Source organism: Poecilia latipinna, unplaced genomic scaffold (assembly GCF_001443285.1).
Source record: "Poecilia latipinna isolate Pla-1442-1.1 unplaced genomic scaffold, P_latipinna-1.0 Scaffold939, whole genome shotgun sequence".
Taxonomy (NCBI): Eukaryota; Metazoa; Chordata; class Actinopteri; order Cyprinodontiformes; family Poeciliidae; genus Poecilia; species Poecilia latipinna.
Window position 1 is genome coordinate 55374 of NW_015113555.1, and position 18881 is coordinate 74254.

An 18881-nucleotide genomic window follows, 5' to 3' on the forward strand; every position below is an offset into this window, starting at 1 on the left:
CTCAGGGACGACAGTCTTGGTTGTTTCCTCACGGATGACAGTCTTGGTTGTTTCCTCAGGGACGACAGTCTTGGTTGTTTCCTCAGGGATGATAGTCTTTGTTGTTTCCTCAGGGATGACAGTCTCCACCGTTTCCTTAAGGCTGACAGTCTTGGTTGTTTCCTCAGGGAGGTCAGTCTTGGTTGTTTCCTCATCGATGACAGTCTCGGTGGCTTCCTCAGGGACGACAGTCTCGGTGGCTTCTTCAGGGATGATAGTCTTGGTTGTTTCTTCAGGGATGATAGTCTCCACCGTTTCCTCAAGGCTGACAGTCTTGGTTGTTTCCTCATCGATGACAGTCTTGGTTTTTTCCTCAGGGATGACAGTCTTGGTTGTTTCCTCAGGGACGACAGTGTTTATTGTTTCCTCAGGGATGACAGTCTCGGTTGTTTCCTCAGGGAGGTCAGTCTTGGTTGTTTCCTCAGGGAGGTCAGTCTCGACCTTTTCTTCGGGGATGACAGTCTTAACCTTTTCTTCAGGGATGACAGTCTTGACCATTTCCTCAAAAGGAAGCTCGTCAGGGATGACAGCCTTGATGGATCCTTCTTCTGAAGGTGTCACTAGAAGGGCTTTGGTCACGACTTCTGGAGGTGTTTCACTGGGTTCTTCAGCTTCAAGAACATTTTCAGTCTCTTTGATCGCAGGTTCAACCTCATGGGAAGTAGTTTCTTTGATGGTTTCCCCTTCAGAACCATGTGGAGATCCAGCTACTATGTCTTGTCCAATACCTCCCTCCAACTCAGTCACAGGTAACCCTTTTGAGTCTTCTGGGCCTTCAATAGTTGCACTAGTCACTTCTCTTTCAGGGGTCTGTGGTACTAACAACTCCTCTGGCACATCTGTTGTTCCATCGGCTACTTTATCTGACGTCTCAGATATTCTGTCGTCTCCAACCTTAAACGGTTCCCCTGCTGCATCTGCAGATGTTGGAAGAACACCAGCTTCATCTTCATCAGGTCTTAAATGAGGTTCAGTCTCTTCAAGTCCTTTTGTAGGTTCCATTTTACCAGAAGGTTCTCCTACAGGTTCTCCTGGTGCTGGTTGTCTTGTTGGTTCTACTATTGTCTCAGTCTCTTTGGGGACTTCTGCTACTGGTACAGATTCCCTGGGGACTTCCTCTCCCGGTTTTGGATCTTTACCTGGTTCTGATTCTTGTGGTGGTTCTCTGGTATGTTCTTCATTGTATCCTACTCCTATGGGAGGTTCTAATTCTTTAGTTGGTTCTCCAGTATGTTTTGGTGGTGGTTCTTTGACTGCCTCTTCAGAAGTATCTTTAAAATCAGTTGGCTCTGGCACTAATGCTGGCTGTTCGGCGGTTTCTGGTGTTTCTTTGACTCCTTGTTCAAGTTTTGTTTTGTGTAGAAGCTCTTCAGCAGTTTCTACTTTGGGGCCTGGTTCTCTTGTATGTTCTGTTTTAGTTGGTTCTTCTATGTGGTCCATTTCTTGGGCGGGTCTAATGGTTAATTCAGCTTCTTGTGTTGTTTCTTTAATGAGTTCAACCTCTTGAGCTGTTTTTTCTATGGGTAAAGGATCTTGTGTTGGTTTCTCAAAGGTTCCGGATAGTTCTTCTACAGCTTTTGCTTCTGGAGTGGGTTCTTTGGTGGGTCCAGCTTCTTTTATTGTCTCTGTGGAGGAGTGTGTTGTCTTTTCTGGATCTCTTGTGAGTTGAGGTCTTTCATCTCTGGTTATTTCTTCTGTGGGTTCAGTGGTTGGTTCTCTTTCGTGAGCTGATTCTTTAATTTGTTCGTGTTCCTGGCCTGGTTTCTGTGATAGCTTAGGTTCTTGCACTGGTTCTTGTTCCAGTTTTACATCTGGATCCCCTTCAGCCAGTTGTCTTGTAGAGTCCTCTTCTTTCCCTTGATCGATGATGGAATCTATTTCTTGTGAAGGCTCTACGGTAGATTCTGGAACCTCTGATGGTTCAGGGGATTTTGCTTCAACTGTTTTTTCTATGGTTGCAGTTTCTTCAGCTGGTTTGGGTTCTTGTGGTTTAGTGGTTGGTTCTGGTTCTTGAGTTGATTCTTCAGATGGATTTACTTCCTGGGCTGGTTTCACAGTGACTTCAGGTTCCTTTTCTAGATCTCCAGCAGCTTCTGTTTTTTCTTCCACGTCTTTCATTGGTTCTGTGACGGTATCTGGTGTTGGTTCTACTGTGGGTTGTGGAAACTGATCTGGTGGAGCTTTGGGTTCTGGTGCTTTTGCTTCCACTGTTTCTGTGATTTCCATTTCTGGAGCTAGCTCTGTCTCTCCTGGAGGTTTAGTGGTTGGTTCGGCTTTTTGTTTTGTCCCTAAAGTGGAGCTTATTTCTTGGACTGGTCCGCTTGTGGCCTCCGGTTCTGGTACTGGATTTCCAGTAGGGTCTGTTCTTTGTTCTTTGACTACTTTCTGTTCTGTTGGTTCTGACGGTATTTCTGTAATTTCTCCTGTGAAAGTCAACTCTGTTGCAGGCTCTGCTCTCTCAAGAGTTTCTAACTTGAGTTGCAGGTCATGTGCCGGTCTCTCAACCGTCTTGTCTTCTGTAGGTTCTGCATCATCTCCTAGTTCTGTTTTATCTTCTGCTGTTTTTTCTACCATTTCTGGTTCCCTTGAAACAGTTCCTGGAGGTTCTCCTACAGGTTCTGGTTCATGTGCAGTTTCTTCTCTGGGTGCTGGTTCTTCTATAATGCCATGCTCATCTTGTTCTTTGGGTTCTGCAGGTATTTTAGGTTCAGCAGAATCTCCTGTAGCTTCAGTTTTAACCGTCACTGGTTCCTTTTCAGTGAACTTTTTGTCCAATGGTCCCAGCTGCTCTTCTGTTGTGTCTGTTCCCCTGATGGTGTTTTTTTCTGTCTGAAAACTTTCCTTTTCAGCACCAGCCTCTGTTTCTCCTTCCACCATATTATCTTCTGTAAGTATAACAGTACTTTCATGTTTTGCTTCCACCTCTATCACATGCTCTGGCATTGATGTTGTAACAAGAACAGTTCCTTTGGTAGTTTCCGCAGGTGTCATTGTCCGTATTGTTGGGATTTCTTGAACAGTCTCTCCTTCTACAGTAAGGAGAGGTTTGATTGTCATCTCAGTAGTTTGTGTTACTTCATCCATCTTGCTGGTAGTCATCAGGATGGAGTCCTGAGAGGGAACGGATTCTTGCTCTGGAATCTCATTGATTTCCGTCTCGTCTTCAGACTCTACCATCAGAAACACAGTTGGTGTTGTCTCTTTGCTGACTGTTATCTCGTCTTGGCTAACTTCTACTGCTGCCTCTGATGGATCGTCTACCTGTGGCGTTTCCGCCTCACCTTTAGAACCTGAAGAAACATCAGTTTCAGGCGCAACGGTTTCAACAATGGATTCCTGTACAGCCTCTCTAGGTGTCTCAGTCAAAGTAACACCAGGGATGGGATCTAAAGAGTTATCCAGGATTTCCTCCTGGATGGGGTTAACTAAACTCCTAGCAGTTGTCCCAGGTGTGTCTTCAACAACAACAGGAGTGATAATTGGAGTGAAGGTTTTTACAGTAGGGGGCGTGGTGGGCTTTGGAAGAACCACAACCGCAGGTTCTGTGAGGACTTCTTGAGCAACCAGCTGTGTTGATGGTTCCTCATCTTCTGGTATTACTACAGACACACTGTTCAACTCTCCAGTAGTAGTTTCAAGAAGCTGTTCTTCTTCTTCTGCTCTGCCGACATCAGTCCCGATCTCCTGACCCACTGGGTCAACAAGCTGGTGTGTAACAGGGTGGAAAACATCCGTGATCATCTCTACAGTCTCCTCTGAAGTGACTCCAACATTTAAAACGTTTCCGACGACCTCGGCTGGACTCTGTGAAGTAATGCTCGGTACAGTTTCCAGGATATCATTAGAGTCTTCTGGCATGGTGTCAGCAGCAGGGTCAGCGGTTAAATCCGCACGAGAAGTCGCTGCAGCCTCTCTAAGTGGAGCTTCGGTTGCAGACAGCAATGGAGTCCAAGAGGTGACTGGAGAAAGCTCCTGCTGATGGACTGTAATAGCTTCTGATCCAAGGGCGACGCTGTTGTCTCCTGTGGAAAGGAATTAGTGGAAGCTCAGCCTCATATGAAGGTTAGAACAAAAGAGCAAAGGAATATCAGCTGCTAGCTAGGGGGTGCTACCATCTTCTTTAGTCAATTTCATTTGTTACATCTCTTCAATGGTTCAAACAGAACCTGAAACGACTTTCTAGACTTCACAAGGGTTTAAAGTTCACTGTTTGACCTTTGTGTACCGAATGAAGCTAATGAGACTTTCTGTTCTCTGAGCTTCACTGGACAACAGTGAAAGTTGCTCTCCAACAATCTGAAGGTTGAACGGGTAAGTTCAGCTGAACGTCGGGTTTGATGAAACGGTTCTGAAGTCATTATTCCTGTTTTGAATGTGTAATCTGAGGGAACACAGCCAGCCCGGTGATGCTGCCTCTACAGGCTGTGATCGCACTAACCCTGATAGCTAACTCAGTCCGGTCTGCATGTCCCCAGCTCCATCTCCGTCCATTGTCCAGGCTGCTGCCCGTAAATAGGCTTACAGGTCTATTCTGAGAGCGGAGCCTGTGACGGGAATCAACCCCCCTCACAGAGAGTGACCGGGGTATAAGGTGAGGCACGGCAGCTCCTGACTGTCCAACCTGGGCTGAACACCAGGCCTCATGCTAAGCAACTTCTTCTCCAACCTTCAGGGGGAGGCAACTAATCCTGTGTTCCTCTTGGACCTCCGTAGAGAAGAATATTTCTACTGAAACTCTTCAACTTTGGTTTGAAGGTTACTGCAGCCAAACGCTAATAACAGCTAATGTTCAGGAGGTGATTGGAAATGAGTACTGGTTAATAATCTCATCTCTACTTCAGGGCCAATAGTCGATTATCATCAAGCCAAACAGAAGGAGCAAAACAACAAACAAACTGCTTTCATTCACCAACATTCAGATTTCATTTCTCAGTGAGTTCACAATAAACTAAAATGGCCGACAAAGAGGAAGCAATGGTTGTAGTCTGTGGTTAATTAACATAGAAAAAATGATATAAAAAGACATCAACCAAACTTTCTGGTGCGCCACTGCAGTTGTTTTGGAGCTGTCAGACTAGCTAAACGTCGCATGCATCAGGGTGTCATGATGCGCATTAGAGCCACTGTAGATAGAAAAACAGGAGGAAATTTCTGCCATAAAACTCAAATTAATCTAAAATAATCAAGGAAAAAAACAAGGAAATATTTTGAGCTTGTACTGTTGAATTTTTTTGACTTTTGAATCTTTTTCTAGAAAATATCTGAGATTAATCTCAAAATTTCTGAGTTTTCTGGTGTAAATTTACTCCATTTTCTACCTCCAATGTCTCCAACACGCCGCTGTAGGTGAAGCTCACAGCCAAAAGTAAATGCAGATGATGAATAAAGACTCAACGCCTCGTTTTTCAAAGTTCTCTGCTTGTTTCCAGGTTCTACATCATCCTAACAGGATGTTTGTGTGCTGAGTGAAAGTCTGGACTGGTTGGTCGGGTTTAGGGAAAGTCTGTTGATCTTGGTTCTATAGGTTTACGACGATGGAAAAGATGCAAAGCAGCTTCTACCTGGTAGAGTCCAAACGGCAGGCGGTTCAGTCTGGACAGGCGGTGCCGTTCTGCAGGACAAACAGACATGTTTAAATAAACCAGAGGTAAAACGAGGCGATTCCATCTGCAAAGGGGGATGCCAACTATTTCACATCTTCTGACACTTTGAAGCAAATCCAGAACATGTGTTTATTTTCTATCCCTTGTTTCTGAATCAGAAACTAAAACCTCAGTTTATGGTATAGCTGCCCATGTTATGCAAGTCATTAAAATAGTTGGAATTCCCCTTTATATTATTCTAAGTGCAGCCATGTTTGCACAGCAGCCTGCAGGAAGCGTCTCTCACACAGCCAGTCCTCCAGACGAGGCGTCCTCTGGTCTATGAGCCGACAAAGCAGCAAAGCTGAGCGGCTCTGGGCTGGAGTCACTACACTTCCTCAAATCCTCCTTTAATTTTCCTGTTTCTGCTCCATATTAAAAGAAACCGAGTGTTTATATCAATGATTCGTTTTAAAATATATTTCCATGTAAACACTCAGGCTGTGTTTCAGCCTAATGTCCAAATATTTACTGTAGAAACTTCAGACACAAACAGACACTTCAGGCTCCGCCAGGTTTTCCTTCAGGTTCCTTCAACATGTGTTTACTGGACTTCAGATGAAGTCAAACGTAGAAATGCTCACTGGAGCAGCATCTGAACCTCTGAATACAGATTAAAAGGTATTTTCTCATGTAGACACAAAGACGCCTTCCCAACAGGTTTGTGTGAAAACAGACTTAGATATGAGAGAGACTGCTGACATCTCTGACGTTTAGAGAGATCCAAAGTGAGAACCACCAGGAATCCAAAGCTTGACCCAGACCTGGCAGACTGCCTTCTTCCTCCAGGTGATTTGGGAATCCGTTTGTCCTGAGATCTACTGGTCCACACCTGCAGTGGACCAGCTGGTTCTGTTTCAGGCTCTTTTTCCTGTTCTTTTTGTGAAAAACTCTGTTCTGACTTTCTTTTCACCCTTCCCTGGTTAGAACTCAGACCTGTGATATATGTTTCTTCAGGCCTTTAGATAAACTCCTGGTCATTTTGGATTCTGGTTGTTTTAGTTTGTGGATTCATTGGTTTAGTTTCAAGCTTGTTTTGGGTCCGTCTCGTCTAGCCTGACCTTCCTGTTCAGAATGACTCCAGCCCGGCTCTGGTTGCTGGTGAAGCCTACCTGCATGGAGGAGAGCCTGAGGAGACGGGCACACTGCAGCCGGTGAGGAGACGACACGGGTCAACACAAACACAACACCAATCAGCTTCACACCAATTCTCATCAAACCGCCCGTAACTTCACAGATCCACCAGAACCAGGACAGGAAGTTTACTGACCTGTTCAAGGCAGCAGCCAGGGCGACTCTCTGAAACAAAGCATCACGTCATCAGCAACGCAGCATGTTTTATGGTTCAGAACAGCCAGAAGGTCAAAGGTGAGATGGCTTACACTCCTGACGAGGCTCTGATGCTCCTCTGATTGGCTGAAGAAGCTGCCGATGTCCTGGATGCTGACCGATCCGTCGATGCAGAGGTTGACCCAGACCTGGTACTCGTCCCGGTCCGGGAGTCGGTCCCAGAAGATCTTGAAGGCCTCCCACACGGTCTCCTGGCACACTGAAGCACAACGACCCGTAACTACCCTGGTAACCAGCAACGGCGCACCCTGCTGGAACTGGACGATAGCAGCAGGTTTCTGATGTCTCAAAGGTTAAAGAAACTCTAATCTGAGTCTTTCTGGACTCATAATCCACGCCAGACGTCTGGTCATATTGAGACAACATGGTGACCCTTTACCCAACTGGCCAGACTGATCTGGGCTCAAACCAGCAAACTAACAGCTAAAATTAGACGTTAATGAGCAGATTTGGAGAAAATGTTGGCCAACATGAGCTGAGCTGCTCATGTTGGCCAATATAGAGGAAGAAACCTGGAGTTGGATCTCCGACGTCTCTGAGACATCTTCTGTCCACTATTTATAACCAGAGTCTACTGCAGGATCATCATGACCCAATGATCTGATCTGGTACCTCCATCCAGATGGTTCTGGACCTTATGTCAGCCATACTGGATTAAAAACAGATGGTCATTTTTTTTACTTTCTGCGGTTCTCTCTCTCACTGTGCTGTCAAATGATCCAAACTAATTGAAAAACCTGCTACTGGATCAGTCTCCTCACATGCAAACCTCCAGGGTTTGTCCAAGAAGTGGAGGAACCAGTTGAATCATGAACCTCAGCTGCTCTTCAACCAGAGGATGAAGGACAGTAGGACGGGCAAAACACCTGGTTCTTCTTCAGAACCTTGGTTACACTCTCACTGAAGCCTTTCCTAACAGATCAGGATGAAGATCTTCCTCCAAGATGAAGACCGTTGTGGTTGAGACGTGTCTACAAGGCCACATGAAGGACTGGGACAACCTGGTGTTGGTCAGACCCATGAGGAACCCACTGAGACCGGCTTTCTAGGGACCGGACCAGAACCTGGGGGAAGCGCTCGCGCTGAATCTGTTTAGTCCAACTGTCAAACGTCTGTCATAACCAAAGGTTAACCAGCTCTTTAAAAGGTTATGTGGAGCATCTGCTCAGAGCGACCTCCGACCTCTGACCTCAGGCTCCCTGTGTAAGCCTGTAAGCTGCAGCTGAAGGAGAAACAGACGGTACCTCTGAGGTGGAAGAAGTGGAGGTGGTTGGACACGGCCTGGTCCAGTGTCTCCTGGGAGCAGAGCTTCACTCCGCTGGGAAACAGCAGGCTCCTCTTCCTTCGGATCAGAACCGAGTGCTTTCTGAAGGAGAGCGGGTCCGAATCCACCAGGTCCCGGCTGGGATCTGGATAAACAGGAAAACAGGAAACATTGACCCGACCTGCAGAACAAAACCGCAGGAAGACGTTCCGACCAGGACTGTTCCTCTGCTTCGGATCAACCAGAACCGAAGACGTTTCTTCTCTTTATGATGTTAAATAAAACCTTTTCTGCTGAATAAAACCCAGAATACATCTCAGAGTTGGACCGGCATGGTCTAAAATGTAAGAGGTCCAATTAAAACAGTGAATGTTTGGTTCTGAAGATCATCAACTGGAAGAAAAACACCAGAACTTTCACTCAGAACAGTCAAATTCTGCAGGAAAATCCAATAATAGTCCTGAAAAGCTGAAGTTTCCATCCAGAACCCCCAGTTGGACCTCCAGAACTTCCACTCACCCGTCTCGGTGCACAGCAGCCCGGACAGCAGCACGGCCCCCAGCGTCCACAGAACCATGCTCCTCCGGGCCATTTTCTCCTGCAATCGGGTCGGCGCTGCTCCTCACCTCCACCTGCTCATACCTCCTCCAGATCTCATGGCAGAACTATCAGAACCAGGACGGGTCGGACGGGTCGGGCGCGTCGTGCAGGACGTGCCGACGGCGGCGGCTTCTTGCTGTCAGGTGAGCAGATGGGACTTTGCTGCTGCTGCGGGAGATTTCTTCCTCTCCACTTTAATCCTATTTGTTAAGCTGCTGGAGTGGATGACTGTCAGAGGCAGCCGGCTCGACGGGTCGGAACCGCCCAGAGGGAGTCCCATCAGCTCCAGAACACTGAAGATGTTCAGTTTTGTTTTCTGAATGGAGGAAACTGGAACTTCACTCAGGTTGAAACTGGAAGTTCAGATGCAGAAAACAGGTTCCGTTTTCTGCTCTCTCAAACTTATTTTTTTGAGAGAGTTCTCTTTCTCGTCTCCAAAAGATACATTTTTGAGGTTGGAAAAGTTCTGTAAAAACTTGGTGATTCTCTATGAATTCATCAGTTTTTAACCTTTAACCCCAAAGCATCAGAAATCAGACATCAACATAGATAAAGGTGATGCCAGCAGGTCAAAGGTCACACCAATTCCTGCTGATGATCAAGTCTAAAACAAAGTGGTGAGTTTTCTATAATCGGACCCGTCCAGACTGTAATCCCCCCAGAACCGGCCCAACCAGACGTCTTTTATTGGATAATGGGATTAAGGGGAGGAGAGGAGATGAGGAACCGGCAACACAAAGACTGGAGAGATTACATCACAATGGATCGGATCAACCAGAACAAAGGAGAACCAGACCGGCCCAGAACGCCACAGAACTTTCTCCCTTCACACAGAAAGGTCCGGTTCACTAGAACAGGTCATCTGATCCCCAGAACGAGGATTTACCACCATGGACAAGGTTCTGGACTGGTCCAGAGTACCACCAGGACCGGGCCAGGACCTGAGTATGCCAAAACCGAACAGAACCCAAAGGTAGGCAAGAACTGGACTCCAGAACCGTCTCTATAAAAGAAAGTAACCAGAACCAGAGATGTCCGCAGAGTCCAAGATAAAGAAACCAAAGCTAGACCAGAACCAGGTCCAGATGTTGACTGAAGCAGAACCAGCCTCTAGAATGGTTGTGGAACCTTAAAGGAACCAGAAACGGCCAAATTCAGCCCAGAGCCGGACCATAGAGACCAGAAACAGTCAATGATCCTGATGGGTCTGTCTGTGGCACCTGGACCCGGTTCCAGTGGTTCCGTGATGAGATGATCGGCCAGTGAGGTTGTTTTGGTGCCTAAACCCGGTTCAGCCAGCAGAACCCCTCTCTGATCCACTTAATGAGCAGTAAGCTGATTGGTGCCCAGCGGGGGGCGCTGCGCTGAGCTCTCAGATTAACCAAGAAGCCCCATGATACCAGAACTCCCAGGGAACCGGGTCAGGCTGCAGAACCTGGACCCAGCGAGAGAAACTGGGACCAGTTCCAGTGATTCCTTCAAAATAAGAGCCCCAGCCAGCAGGATAAAATAAATTAGTCTTTATTTTACAAAACAGGAAGTGGACTCATTTACAGTCGGGTCAGAACTCAGCGTCCTGGTTCTGTTCACTCAGCTGGGCCCGCTCCAGCCTCAAGAGCAGACTCCGGATCTCGTCGCGTTTCTGCCGCGCCCGTTGCCGTGGGAACCAGCCCTCCAGTCGCAGCGGCGGGTCGAAGTCGACGACGGGGTTCTGAGGAGCCAATCAGAGAGAGGGAGACGTTTTTAAAGACGCGGTTCCACAGTGACGATGACATCACTTCCTGTGGGGCGGCCGACCTGCAAGAAGCTCTCGGCGAACTGCAGCAGGTAGACGCCGCAGTCGCTGCCGTTGTCCTGCTGAGGAACGCTGCAGGTGCAGCTCCGCATGGAGGCCGGGGCGAAGAGGCGCAGAGTCTTCCTCCGAACCTCCCACTCCACCTGCAGGTAGCTGGAAGGGGTCAAAGGTCAGAGGGTCAGAGACGCTGCAGGTGAGCGCAGAGGCGGAGGAACTCACCCTCTGATGAGTCGGCAGACGTCGTCGTGGCTGGAAAGCTTCAGGGAGTCCATGACCAGGATGCACGGCCTGCAGGGAGCAAAACACCAAATATCTCAGGGAGAATAAATCTGTTTAAAGTCTCCTCCAAAAAGAAAAGATTAAAATGATTTAATGTAAAATAAAAATGAGATCCCAGACATTTTATCAGCAGAGGAAAGTGAGGCTCACCTCTTGGTGACTGTTTTCTTCTGACAGCCCAGCAGGGAGCACTGCAGCCAAACACACAGGAAAACAACATGAGCTTCAGCAGAAGAAGAAACAGCAGCACTAAGCTAGCTAAGCTAACGCTAACTGCTAAAATGTTACATACCTAAACAGCAACTACTGAGTGTTATAAGGCAACAAAAAAATATAAAATTAAATGTTAAATCCTAATAAAACATAAATAATATGAGATTATCATCATAATATTATGACTTTATTCATGTAATTTTCATTTTCTCCTCAGTGTGGCCTAATCCTCATCTAGTTTTATAATCCTCTGGGTAATTCCTGTTTATACGACTCAGCATTTTTAAAAGAAACTGAATTAAAATAAATAGGACCTAAAATGGCCCCATGATGAGTCAGCAGATTTTAATTGTTACCGGTGGCAGCTGGGACCTGGGGCGCGGTTCTGCTGCAGCCCGTTCGGATCCACCTGCACAAACACCAAACATCTGGACTTGATTTCCAGAACCGGCTGGTTCCATCAGAAACTGATTACCGGGCCCAGCAGGTTCGTTTTATAGACAAACATGTGCCAAGCCAGGTTCTGCTAGGTGTGACGTCTTCATGCCAGGGAACAAGCAGAACTTGTTCTAGTCCACATCTGGTGGATGGCGCCACATCCTCCACCTGACAGAACCGGGCCAAACCGGGCCAGCCGCTCACCTGCTCCGCTCTGGAACTCCTCGGTTTGAACGCCCTCGAGTCCGGGGAAACAGACCACCACCAGGAACCAGTGGGCTCTGAGAGACAGAACCACGAAACCAGGTCAGAACCACTGCTGTGAAACCAGAACCAGAATCGGGTGGCAGAGGAGCCAAAAACTGGACTCAAAACTGACATTAATGCAACACATATTACTCAAATAAACATAAAAATATTCTGTAAAAGAAGCAACTCCAGCACTAAACTAATAATTATTTAATGTTTACAAATTAAAGACAAACCAAAATATAAAGAAGTTTAAAAACTAAATAAAAATAATTCAAACAAATTAGGAAATTTTAGCTGAATTTGTACTAAATTTAACTCACGCTTTGTTAACAGGCACAAACAGGAAGTCTTTGGAGAAAATGTCCACGTCCCGCGTCCACGTCTTCACCCTCTGATGCCTCGTGTGATGGTCGCTGTGGAAGCAGCAGAAGAAGAGTCAGTGTGACATCATCTCCACTGGGCAGCGGCGCTGGGCTTACGGGACAAAGGGGGCGTCGCTCTCTCCAGCCGCTCGCCGGCAGCTCAGCTGCTTGTAGAAGAAACTGCTGAAGACGTGACTCCTCTGGGCCACCGTACCGCCAACGCCCTCCAGGAGCAGGTACCTGCCGAGAGGGAGACCCTTTCTGGTCACACACAGCAACTACAGCCACAGAGAGACCCCTGCTGGTCACACACAGTAACTGCAGCCACAGAGAGAGAAGCAGACTCACTTGAGGTAGAAGTCGATGATGACGTCGTTCAGGAACTCCCCGGCATCCAGACAGTCCAGGTCTTCTTGCGTCAGCGTCATCCGACCGATACACGGAACCAGAGGGTACTGGATCAGCCTGCAGACAGAACCTGGTTAACCTGGTACACCTGGACCAGAGCAGGTGATGAACCGTGACTCACCTGGTGGGCTGCTGACCAGCAGAGTTCCTCTGAGCAGCACTGGACTGACCCGGCTTCTGTCAGGAAACAAAACCAGAAGGTCCAGACTCTGTTTACACTAGAGATGCAAACCTGCAGCTAATTATTGGTTAATTAATGCTTTATTAAATTAAAACCAGTTCCGATCAATTAATAACGTCGTCTTAGACTTTCTTTTAATGCTGTAATTTGGCCTCCATCCAGAAAATGGCGCCGCTAGTCACGCTTAAGTACAGCCAGTTGATACAGAAACAAAAATGGCAGGTCCATACCAGAACAGGAAAGATAAACTTTCCATAAAAAATCCGGTTTGGGACTAAAAATTCACTTAATGCAGTTCTGCTCTGAAATATAAACATTCAAACTCCTTAAGTTTCATCCTAACAGCTGCATGACGGAAAAGCAACCAAAACTATTGATTTGTTTCAAAGATGAGGATAATATGTCAGGGGATAATGCTGAAAGTCTCATAATGTGAAAGAGCCACAATTTTCTGTTTATTCCCTCAGCACTAAATACAGATGACGAAGTGTCAGCATTTTAAAGTCAACATGTTATGAATAATGTAGCCCTTTATGTTATGGACAATAAATCGATCAGATCGATCAGCTTCAGATGAACTCACAGCAGAGTGACCCAGCAGGCCCAGCAGGTGCCGGTCCAGAGGAGAGGGACAGGTGTGGAGCAGCAGCAGGCCCTGGGACCAGTCGACGGGGGAGGAGGAAGAGCGGTGCTGCTTGTACTCCGCCATGTCCAAGATGGAGGCCAACAGAGCGGCCTGCATCTCCGATAGCTGCTCCTTCAGCAACACTAGGAGGAAGGAGCATGGCGGCGCTGCACAGAAACAACTGATCCTCAAACATCCTTCAGTGCAATCTGCTCCTTCTGGAGCTAATCGTTAAACGATTTAGTGTTTGTGTTAACTTCAATAAGGCTAAAGCAAGAGTTAGCAAAAATGAGCAACTATAAAGCTGAAACCATGAGTGTGTTGCTGTAGCATTTAGCATTAGCTTCCACTAAATACCATGTAGGAAGACCTCTGCTCCACTAGCAGCAGGTCTAAACTGGACTCACTGTTAGCTCTGGTGCTGGACTTCTGGATGAGCGACAGCTCCCTCTGCAGGAGGTTGGCCTGAGCCGCCGACACCCAGAGGAAGAGCAGCGAGGGGGCAGGGCCTTTCCATCCGGCCAGCAGAGCCCCGCCCATCGCCACGCCCCCGTCCCAGACGCCGTAGCCTCGAAGCTGAGAGGCCACCACCGTCACCTCGGTGTCCTCCGATCCTGGAAGGACAAGCTAACGTTTAACGTTCCAGAACAGAACCACAGCAGAGACAGAACCAGAACCTGGGCCTAGGTCAGATACCTTTCACTGGGAAGGTGATCCCGTATTCAGCGATCTGTAGTAACAAAAGCTCTTAGTGACGGTTCAGGAACAGAAAGATGGATCAGTCAGATGTGATACGGACCTTCATAGCGCTGCGAGCGTCAGCCTCCATCAGGCCGGAGTGGAGCGAGCAGAACTCCAGCTGCAGGAAGGACGGCGGAGAAGAACCCAGCAGAACCTGGGAGACCAACAACAGGTGAGTACAAATTCCTGCAGAACGTTTGCTGCAGCTTCATGAGAAATACCACCCTGATCGAGATTTATCATAAATCATATTGGTACAGTGCTTTAGTATTAGCATCTACTAAATACCATGTTGGTTTAGCGCTTTAGCATTAGCTTCTGCTAAATACCATGTTGGTTTAGAGTTTTAGCATTAGCTTCAGCTAAATTCTGCTTCCTCTGACCTGCGTCTTCTCGGTGTGTCCTGCTCTGTCCACTCGTTGGGACGTCCTCTGTCCTTCACCGTCCTCCTCCTCTTCACTGGATAGGACGACTGAAAGCAGAAAGAGGATCAACATTCTGCAGAGCGGACCAGGAACCGGGCGGCAGAGGAAGCGGGTCAGACATACTGGCTTCACTGGGATCCAGTCTTGACTTCTTCTGTCTAAGAACTGAAGCAGCCAGCGTCTTCTTGTCTCTGAACGTCCTCCATCTGTGTCTCTGAGCCTCCATCACGTCCTCCAGGTCCGCATGCCGCCTCCTCCTGGCTGTCTTTGGCGACAGTGCCGTCTTCATTGGGGACGAGAAAGAGGAGCTGGACAGAGATACGAACTCGTCCTCAGACGTCTCCTCCGGTCCAACGCAGGACGAGTTCTTCTTCTTCTGGAACAAACAGAGTCTCAGGCTGGGGGACAACCGGCCGCAGCCTAGAGGACCTTCTGTCCTCTTACCTTCCCGTTGGTGGCCGGATTCACTTTCCTCAGCGGCGGAGAAGAACTCAACTTCCCAGCATCCACCTGTGCTCTCTGCTCCTCCAGGTAGTCCACAGCCTTCACAGAGATGCGTTTATGTGGCGTGGACGGACTGGAAACTTTCTTCTGTGGTGGAGACTGTAGACCTGAGGTGTCCTCCGGCCGCAGTAGACGGTCAGACGCTCTCTTAGGCCGCCCCCTGCTGGAGGAACAGGGGAACAGCACATTATGAACTGAATCATCAGGATAAAAGTAGCTGTATGAAAATTGTATCTTTTGTTATGAAAAATGCAAAAACAAATCTATTGTAAAAGAAAACTAAAAACTCAACATCCTGATTTCTGTACAGAATGTATCTGGAAATCATTTTAAATGTACTCTGGGCTACAGGAGCATGATAAAAGTCCCTCTTTTGTTGTTTTTATTCTTATAAACTGTCTTTTTTTAAATGGTTGAGCCCAATTCTACTTTACTGCAAGTGTATGGTGCTCTGTGTAGAAGATGAAAGCAAAAGATCTGATTATTAAAGTTTTCTTTAAGATCCCTGCAGTCAATCAGGATGAGCTTTTATCAATAATATTAACTGAAATATTATTAACTATTAAGAGGCAGAAAACAGTAAAATAAAACTGTAATACAACATAAAATGCATTTAAATAACCAAAGTAAACAAAAATATTGAACAATTTAAAAACTAAAATCATTCACAAAATATTATAGTCAGAAAAATATGGGTATCTACAAATCACCCAAGTAAATATAATCTGGATATTTTTTATATTAATTAATTTAAAAAATGCCCCATCTTACCAAAAGATGAATAAATTAAATAAAACTCTAAATGAAGCAGTGAGGTGTTGCTATGGATCGAATTCTCCAGATGAATAAAAACAAATCGACTCCAGCAGCTTCTGCACAGACATGATAAACTGTTATCTCACCAGTTAGAGAAGCTCTGCTGCCATTGGCTGCTCCAGCTTCCTGCCGACCCGTGATTGGCTGATGAAGCTCCGCCCCTGCGGGAGCTGTCCAGACCTAGCAGAGTTTGGACGTAGCTCCTGAACGGTTGCCACGTCGCCCTGAAACAACAACAACTTCGTTTTCTCCCCGCTTCCAAATGGTAAAATGTAGCGGTCATCCTGGCCTGAAGGGGGCGCCTCCACCAACCTTATTCCAGGTGGTTTCCTATCATGCATTCTGTCAGATCCACCTCTTCTGGTAGTATTCCCAAAATCCTGCTTGGACCAGAGAATACACGTAAACGACGGCGTATTAAGGCCATTGTGGACAGAAAAAAATATAATAATAATTCCCGCCAAAAAACTTTTTGTAATTAATTTCTGAAATTTTCTAGATAAAACAAAACAAAAAAATTCAGAATTTCAAAAAATTTGACTTTTGAAATTTATGCATTTTTTCTAACAAATTTTTTACTTTAGAATTTTTTTTGAGATCTCAGAAATTTTCTAGGAAAAAATTTGAAATTTCTGACTCAAAAGTAAAAAAAATTGCTATAAAAAATTACATTTTGAGATATAGTTTGAATCTCTGAAATTTTATAGAAAAAAAGGAAGTTTCTAGCAGATTTTTTAGTTTTGAAACTCAGAAATTTACAGTTTTTTCTATTTCTGAGGCTAATCTCAAAATTTGTCAATGTCAATTTTATTTATAAAACACTTTAAAGCAGATATTAACTGCACCAACGTACTGTACAGTAGTCATAAAGCACAAATAAAGCACATAAGAATAAAACACAAATTAAACCAAGTTTTTTGATGGAAATTAACCCCGTCATACCTCGTTAACCTGGGGGTCGGAGCCATGGAGACGTGACAGGGGTGACTGCAGGTGGATGTGGGCGGGGTCAGAATCCTCAGGTTGTTTCTTCTTGGGGATTTTATAAGGAAACGCCATCCTGTAAAATAAAAACAAACCATTCCAGACTCCATTGAAAAAACAACCAATTCCACAGCAGCGCCCCGATTTAGCCACTGTTTACAGCGCACTGAAAACGATGAAAACACTGCACCAAATTCCATAGAAAAACATACACATTTTACCAGTTGTCACAGAGTACGTTTGAAGAAGAAAATGACATAATAAAACTAATTGAAAATCAAACACACACGTTAATTTAAATATCCAGCGTGGTCTAAGTTGATAAAATTGATTAACTGTTACTTTTAACGCACTTCAAACGACACTGAACCTGAACGGAAAGTGCAAATGACGGGGAAAAGTGTAAATTTCAGTAAAACTAGGAAACTGAAGCAGGTTATTTTACAGCCGAATTTCTCTGAAGACCTTCTTCTTGATTAATCATAAATATTCACTCAATCGCTTCTTTCATATTCATCTGACTTTAAACAGTTTTCACACACACCAACCTGTGTAAGCCAACGGAGCAGCTAACTAGCCTGCTAGCCGGGGAGCTCAGCTATCTCTCCACGGCCTGGTTTCGCTGAGGCGTCCCTGGAGTCTCCAGTGGACTCATGGGAAACAGAAGAACGTTACTCTGGTCCAGAAGAACCACAAAAGTACTTACAAACCCGCATAATACCCCCCGAACAGAACCGGGTTCATCAAGCTAATGAAAACAGAGACCGTGTTCTTCTTCTTCCAGGTTACCGGCGGATTGATCACCAGTGATGGGTGTGTACCGCCACCTGCTGTCCAATACGAGCAACAGCTGCCTGCTTAAGTTTTATCTTTTCTGATAATATTGACATTTTATTCAACCTGATCCGCCTCCTTTGGTATTTTATCATATCATATTTGCTCTGTATGTTTATTAAAACATCAAAGTCAGGATAGCTGGTTTGAATGTCTGTTATCCTGAGTGTGTGGCGTTTATTACAGTTTAATTGGGGTATGCCATTAGCCCCTGCCATTGGCCCCAGTGGCCACTGGAAGAGCAGTGAATGCTCTTCCATGTAATGCATGGCAGGCACCTGTTGTTCTACACCCAATAGAATGTCTCTTTATTATAGTTATTTATTTTTCTTCCATCACCCGTACCACTGCGAGAAACCCCACAAAAGCGGTATCCAAACGTGCGGCTCAAACCCGGGAAGGGAGCTATTATTTTATATTAGGAATCAGAGTTACGATGACGACGCAAAAAGCGAAAAACGAGAGAAATTTCCAACTGCCGAAACGCAGAGTGTAACTGTCACCAACTGCTGCTTTTTTAGAGTGAGAAACGGAGTGGATTTTTTTTACCCCAAAATGATTTTGAAATCCCTGTCATGGGTGCAAAAATTCCTCTATTGGTATGAATGTCAATCATTACATTGATACGCATGCCTGCTCCCATAAAATGTTTTCAAAATTTCCCTAGGGCTCACGGTTTTCTGTCAAGGTGCTTCAGACCGAAATCATGTGACAGGGTAAGCTCAGGCACTCAACCATTCATTTTCAGACTTTTCTGAAAAATTTCAGAGCTTACCGCACACCATCTTTCTCTCATCTCTGCAATTACTGTGAATGAGCTACAGATATGAATCGCGGTACTAAATGAGACGACAAATAGCCCTCTCATATGCTTCAAACGGTTTTTGGATCGGCCTTACGGATCCTGAACGGGAAGCAGTTGTTCGGACTGCTTTTTTCATTAAAACTGACTGGTGTCTCATAAAGATAGAAATCCTTCTCCAGCTTTCTGTCTCACACACACAGCAGTTGGCTGAGGACCAATCGCTATAACAACAGAATACAGAGAAAGGCAGAGCTGCTGGTTTTGACTACAAAGGGTGTGTTCACACTGCAGCCTGAAGTGACCCAATTCCGATTTTTTTTGACA

General features: G+C 45.9%; 1 protein-coding gene across 3 annotated transcripts; it reads right to left on the reverse strand.

Moving 5' to 3' along the window:
- Positions 1-10400: 10400 nt before the first annotated feature.
- On the reverse strand, positions 10401-17728 carry LOC106957823 (sentrin-specific protease 7-like). 3 transcript variants are annotated; one of them, XM_015049319.1, is made up of 21 exons: positions 17467-17728; positions 16877-16994; positions 16247-16314; positions 16021-16158; positions 15059-15281; positions 14738-14990; positions 14573-14661; positions 14248-14343; positions 14145-14178; positions 13856-14062; positions 13407-13615; positions 12764-12819; positions 12583-12699; positions 12352-12474; positions 12193-12285; positions 11825-11901; positions 11539-11591; positions 11120-11160; positions 10910-10978; positions 10693-10843; positions 10401-10606 (listed from the first exon to the last, which is right to left on the reverse strand). In XM_015049319.1, exons 2-21 carry the CDS (start codon positions 16991-16993, stop codon positions 10457-10459), a joined length of 2364 nt encoding a protein of 787 aa, XP_014904805.1. In that variant the 5' UTR covers position 16994; positions 17467-17728; the 3' UTR covers positions 10401-10456. The 3 variants fall into 3 exon arrangements, with proteins under 3 accessions (XP_014904805.1, XP_014904806.1, XP_014904804.1); XM_015049320.1 differs by having other exon boundaries at positions 14738-14987; positions 16247-16317; XM_015049318.1 differs by having other exon boundaries at positions 16247-16317.
- Positions 17729-18881: the final 1153 nt, after the last annotated feature.